This window comes from Phaethon lepturus, unplaced genomic scaffold (assembly GCF_000687285.1).
Source record: "Phaethon lepturus isolate BGI_N335 unplaced genomic scaffold, ASM68728v1 Scaffold17126, whole genome shotgun sequence".
Lineage (NCBI taxonomy): Eukaryota > Metazoa > Chordata > Aves > Phaethontiformes > Phaethontidae > Phaethon > Phaethon lepturus.
The window spans coordinates 2,147-8,890 of record NW_010544286.1 but is presented as its reverse complement, the minus strand read 5'-3'; the positions used below and the strand labels follow the sequence as shown (position 1 = coordinate 8,890).

At 46.0% G+C, this 6,744-nt stretch overlaps 1 protein-coding gene across 1 annotated transcript; it reads right to left on the bottom strand.

The window, feature by feature from the left end:
* Positions 1 to 2,526: 2,526 nt before the first annotated feature.
* On the bottom strand, positions 2,527 to 5,897 carry AADAC (arylacetamide deacetylase; the record flags this gene model as incomplete). Its single annotated transcript, XM_010288636.1, is given in 4 exon segments — positions 2,527 to 3,135; positions 4,270 to 4,441; positions 4,779 to 4,848; positions 5,651 to 5,897. Coding segments are annotated over 4 exon segments (1,098 nt in total), but the record flags the coding sequence as incomplete, so codon positions are not given.
* Positions 5,898 to 6,744: the final 847 nt, after the last annotated feature.

The window sequence follows — 6,744 nt, the reverse complement described above, 5'->3', positions numbered from 1 at the left end:
CGCGTGCCGGCGCAGCCCTCACCGAGCAGCACGCCGCCGGCTAAGCCACGCCGTGACAATGGCGAGGCTGAACGGTGGCTTTTACTACCAAACATCGAATTTTATTCCAGTCTCTAGCGTGAGTCGGAACGAAGCCTTCCCTTGGGGCGGCTTTTACCGTTTTCTGCTCCGCATAAAGGAGTTGCATACTGCGGGTTCAGCCGCTGCTGCCAGAGACGCTGATGCTGCCATTTTCACTGTCTCACTTTGTGCTTCACCAAGCATTTCCAACTCAAAAAGTCTATTTTAGGAATTTAATCAAAAGCATATACAGTTCTAATCAATCATTAATCCATATTTAGGTGCTGGTGGTTGAAAAACACTTACTCCTTCCAAGCAGAGCCCTGTAAAAACGTGCAGGGAGACGCTGATAATACTGTTAGTATTTTTGCTTAGAGCATAAGTTTTTCTACTACCTTACCAGTATAAAACTTTTCTGAAGTCCAGAAAGATAATTTCTCAAGGTGTCTTTTGCTCTGTTCCTCTCACTGCCGACATCTTCACCGCTTTATCTCCTCGATGCCTGCTGGGTCACCCTTGAGGACCCACATGCAAAGTCTTACCCAGGCTTTGCCACGTGCTGCCCGGTGCCCCCAGCGCCCAGGCATCGGCTGTGGCAGGGACACAGGAAGCACCCGTCGCCGTGAGAGCAGCGGGGGGGTCTGCGGGGTGGGCACTGCCACCCCCTGCCTTGGCACCCCAGCAGGGCTGTTGGTGCTTCCCGCGCTTCCCTGCCGCGGGTGTCGCACGGGGCAAACACTTTGCCCTGCTGCGCGTGGGGGTTACACGAGATGCTTTTTCGTGCCACGGTACGCTTTACACTCGGTACGCTGGCAGTAAGGCGCTCGCCATTTCAAGGACGGGTTCAGAAGTAGAGAAACAGAACGCTCCTGCTGCGACACCAAAGCTGGCTGGCGGACCCCACCTCCTGGGGCAAGCAGGAGCCCAGCCCAGGCCTCCCCACGGCCAGGCTCAGCTCCCCGCTGGTCTCCATCCCAAGAGCAAGCTTCAGCATCCTTTTGTCAGTAAAAGACACCCACTCAACCATTTCTGTTTCTCTCTCCAACCGCCGTAAGTCCAGCATTACTAATTACTCCCAGTAACAGCAGAAGTAAAACATGTCCTGGGGGCTGGTGCCGGTTGTTTGCAATAGCTACCGTGTGTACTAAAGCCGACTTGTTATTCCCTTATGATAAATGGGGTACTTGAGTGACAAAAAGTACATTGCACTGGAATCAAAGACAAGTTTAACTTGTATATTCAACACAAAAGATGAAAATGAAAAACATAGCAGTCATTCCAAACACATTCCATCTAAACAGGCAGCAGACAGTCAGGAAAAAACCCACCCAGAATTCTTGAAGATGCAGTATCTTTTATGCAAAAGAAAAGCAGGATGTTAGAAGTACATGTTTGTGGTGTGTTGTGATCTGTTTAAAACCAGTAGCCACCAATGTGTTTGTTCATAATTCAAGATTTTTAGGGTTTATATTTAATACATAAAACATTTATATAGAGGATATTTGTTCAAGACTGACAGCTGTTCTTTTCCAAGCCTATAAAGCTAGTAAGTTAATTTTCTTTTTAAAAATTCATATGTGAAATCCTTAAAATTGTTTATCAGTTAATTGGAACACATAATACATCACTTATCAAATAAGTAGAGCATAAAACATACAGCAGTGCTATGTAAGGCTGGGACCTTCAGTCGTCCTTTATCCGATGACCATTCAGTGCCGTTTTGTTACACTATTTCCTTCAAGTCCAGGGATTAAAGAAAGTGATTACTGAGTAAGACAGGCACTTTAAAAACCCAACCCAAACCAAAAACCACCAAAACAAAACCCCCAAACATTTGCACTGTTACAATCATCCCACTCTGTTTTCAAGTGCTCCCCTTGAACCGTGCTGGAGAGACAAGAGCATAAGCGCAGCAGCCGTGTGTGAAGGGCAGGGTTTCACAAGCTGCCTTGTGCCTCGTGAAGACTGGTCCCTGGGCCTGCGTGCACCCCGTTGCGTCCCACCGGTCAAGGGAGCAAGCAGCCACCGAGCACCTCCCGCCTGCAAACGGTGACCTTGCCCGTTTGCACAAGGCTGCGATAGGAAGATGTTGTGATAGGAAGAAACAAGAAGCAACCAATTCAAGACATCAAGTCCCACACACTGTGCCAGCTGGGGGCTTGGGTGAGCCCAGGCAGCGTGCGGGCAGGGTCAGGCACACCAACCCTTCTGGTCTTGGGCAGGAGAGAAATCCCAGGGCGGTCCCAGCAGTTTATGGGGTTCTGAGCTCAGACGACAGCACTGAAAGAACACTTAGGTTAGAATCAGACTGATTTTCCTGCCAGAGAAGATGAGAAACGCTGCAATCCAGACACTGCAGAGCAACGCAGCGAAGATGGCAATCACGACCAAAAACTTACATTCTCCTACGCTCCTCAATTGCACCCAGTGAAGGCGAGCCAGGCATGCTAGACCAACGTTTTCAACTCACAGGTTCTCATTTAACCACTCGATACATCTGTTCAACAGCCGGTGCCCTACAGCTAACTCAGCTGGACCAGAGACAAACATCATCATCCCATGAAAGGAGTCCTTGGCATGATCATGCGTGACGGGAACACCCACTGCCCGGAGGCGCCCAGCATACATGACTCCGTCATCCCGTAAGACGTCATGCTCGCAGGTGAGGATGTAGGTGAGGGGCAGGCCGCGTAGCTGGGCATCGCTCGCCAGCAGCGGGGCCGCCCTCGGATCCAGAAAACCTGGGTACTTCTGTGCAAGCTCAGAGCTTCCATAGGTGGGACTGGTGTAAACATGATCTTTCTTCAGCTCTTCAGGCAGCAAATTGCTCCAGTTTACAAACGGAAGTAAGTGGCTCGATTCAACTGGGACATGGCTGTTGGAGGCCATCGCTTCCCTGAGAGATGAATCAGAAGTGAAATATTCACTCCAGAACTTGACCATAAGCACCTTAGGTAAAATGGGCTTGTCTGCATTCTCTTGGTAAGATGGCAAATTCAGGTCAAGCGTTTGAAGAGCAGGATACAGCAAAACTTGGGCTTTGAGTTTTGTTTCAACTTCAGAATCTTCTAACAGCTGTACGAGAAAAGAGGAATAATTACAAAAAGTCAGTTAAAAAGTGTTGGTTCTCTCACGCTGACAGAAGATCTTAAAACTAAGGAATTAACACACGCATGTTACAACATAAGTAAAATATGATTATCAATAAAACCAGGATAGATTACTTTAAAGAAATTCTAAATTCATAGGGAGGTCACCTAAAACAGCACATTCTATTAAAAATTCTCCTGCACCAAATGTAATTTCATTTTATTATGTTGAAGGACAACAATATTTGAGAAATATTCTTTTTGAAGCATTGAGACTTTGAGGCATTTATGCTTTCCTAAGTAGTAACAAATGCTTTTTCTATAAACTATAGAAATTTTCTATTCCTATAACTTAAAAAAAATTGCAGGTTTCTGAGACTCCTTTAATCATTTCACAATTTAGAGCTTATCCATCTGCTGTTCTTTTAACTCGAAGGTGTTAGAACTCAAACAACTATAACTCTATGCATTTGAGATATGAAAAATGAAATGTCATTAATTGAACACTGACATTTCTTATATGTTGTCTTTCCCCTCTTCATTAATAAATTTCCACCTTCTCCATCATCTTTTGCTTTCAGTGTCCACAGCAAATTCACAGCTTTTCCAAGTGAAATTCATTACAATCCAGATAACTTCAAGAGAGCAACAAGATTGGAGTGACTTTATTAAATAAACCTGAGAGAGGAGTGCAAAAGGCCCTGAAACTGTGTGTGATCAGATGACACTGGAACATTCAGTTGTCTTTTTTCCTGCTATTTACATCTATATGAGTCAAATTGCTAAAATTCCCTTTTCAAACAACATACTTAAAACAGTCAAAATGTGCTTAAGGATACAGTGATATATGCCCTAATTATAGGGCCAAGAGCCCATTTTTAGGGTTTAAAGGTTTGGAGTACATCATAGCATCAAAGGTACTTTGATGCCATTAAACTGCTCAAGTAAATTTACTTTCCTGGAAACTCAGAGCCCTCACGGACAGTCCTGCATGCAGTACGTGAGCCACGAGAGACGGCTGGGAGGTGCGCTTGCTTTGAGCAGAGGTTGTTGTTAGTCTTTTGTAAGTGTTCACGAAACAACAAAAAACCATTTTGAGCTAGCAAACCAGCTTTTTTACCTGTTGTGCCACAGCTGCAGCCAAGTTGCCACCTGCACTGTCTCCTGCAACGCAGACCCTGTCTGGGTCCACCCCGTACTGGGACAGGACACTGCTCTGGAGGAAGAACTTTGTTACCGAATACACATCTTCAAACTGAACAGGAAAATGGTATTTAGGTGCCAACCTGTAACTGTCGGAGGCAAGCAGAAGTGTGTTACTTCCTGCTGTTAATAGAGAGAAAGACTTGCTAGCATCTGCCCTAGTTGGTGAATGTTTATTATTTTCCGCGCCCAGAGAAGTAGGAACTATCTGTCTGTCCTGGAGGACTAAATACTTTATTATCCACCCAACTTCATAAAGCAATATCCAAAATAGCCACCAACCACAATTCACTGCTGCAACCTTGACAGCTTTTGTTTACAAATATTTAAGGCTAGCAGGAAAGTACATGATAAAAAAAAGAAAATTAATTGAAATAGATTAATTTATTCCAAACCCTCATCCCATCTAGAAGGAGAATCTCTTACTTGACTGATACCACGACAGCATTTAACCTGTTTGAAGTCCACCTTGTCAGACAATCGTAGGATTTCATGCCTAAGATGAAACAAGTCACTTAGAATACACTCCAGCACATTTGAGAACAGACACGTTGTGGTGGGCTGGCCTTGGCTGGACACCAGGTGCCCACCAAGCCGTTCTATCATTCCCCTCCTCAGCAGGACAGGGAGGGGAGAAAATAAGATGGAAAAAACCTGGTGGGTCAAGATAAAGGCAGTTCAATAAAGCAAAAGCCAAGGTCTTGTGTGGAAGCAAAGGAAAACAAAAGATTTGTTCTCTACTTCCCATCAGCAGGCAAAGTCCAGCCTCTTCCCAGAAAGCAGGGCTTCACACATAGTGGTTGCTCCAGAAGACAAGCTTTGTAATACCAAATGATTCCCCTTCCTCCTCCTTTCTCTTAGCTTTTATTGCTGAGCCGATGTCATATGGTATGACACATCCCTTGAGTCAGTTGGGGTCAGCTGTCCTGGCTGCGTCCCCTCCCAAGATCTTGACCACCCCCAGCCTAATGGGGGGGGTGGGGAATGTTGGCGAGACAGCCTTGATGCTGTGTTATCAACACCATTATAGCTACCGACACAAAGCACAGCACTATGAGGGCTGCTACGGGCAAAATTAACTCCACCTCAGCCAGACCCAATACACACACATACAACAGCATGTTCCTCTTTGCGGAAGCTTTCAGATAACTTCCCAAAACCTCCACCTGGTTTTAACTGCTAAAATACCAGTTCCCTGGCCCTCTCTGTGGCACCTCACATAAAACAAAAGGCAATGCTTAACACTGGCCATTGAGATCTTCCATACGGACCCCTGGCACTGACCGAGAACAGCTTACCTGCCTGTCCTACACACCATCCTCCACCATGGAAGTAGACCACCGCCCTTCTCAGCCCATCAGACGCCTTTCTGGGCAGGTACAGACGGACGGCAACGTTGCTGAACTCTGTGTCCATCACAGTGACGTTTTCATCGGACATGGGTGCGACGTACTCAGCGGCTGTGATAAGCATCAGAGTTTCCATATAGTGCATCAGACCCAGCTGATCAGCAACCTCAGCCTAAAGCCCAAGACAAGGGAAAACAGTATTTTAAGCACAGCCTTAGTTACTCTCAGAGATTAAATTTCCATAAAGCCATTTGATACTCTGTGCAAGCCTGTAAAGCTGCTGTAGCAGTCACTAAGCCAAACGCTGCTGACTCGGAGGAGTCGCTGTCACGCACTGCCCAGCCTGAGCCGCCCAACTCCCTTACCCGCCGTCGCTGCCGCGTGAAGCTCAGTGCTGGTGGCTGGAAGGCAGCCCAGGGGACCACCGCTTCTCGCTGCTAAGACAATGACTGGAAGCACAGGCATGGAGGATAGCAAGGACACCACAGAGGATGTGCAAGAAAGCAGAATCAGCTGAAGCCTCCCGATAGCCAGCGTGAGGGTCTGCTCATCTTTCCAGACAGTTACCACAAAACTAAGTTAATAGCTGCTCCTGTGATGAATTCCAGAAGCAAAAGCAGCCAGTACTTTCAGGATGCCAAGGACACTGGTGGCATAAATACAAGGATATAGCAATTTGACTTCAAGCTGCACAATAAAGTTTAGTGATCAGTTCCACCCCAGTAGCCAAAGAGCATCGTTTAGTGGCAAGTACCCTTATGTTTATTAAAAGGAAGTATTTTCTCTACTTTGAGACGTTAAAAAGGCAGAAGTATATTTTTGCCACTTTACCACAGTCCAGTTCTGTTTAATTTCTTCAGTGTAGATGTAACAACTCCACGAGTCGCATACCTCTGTTTCTCTATATAATGAAGGAGTGCTCCTACTGAATAGCAGATTGAGTCGTGTCTTTATTGCCCATTCCACATGGTCAGCAGATGAGACAAAATTTCATGACGCTGCATGTGCCACTATACCTTCTGAAGCTATTTTCTGCTCCACCA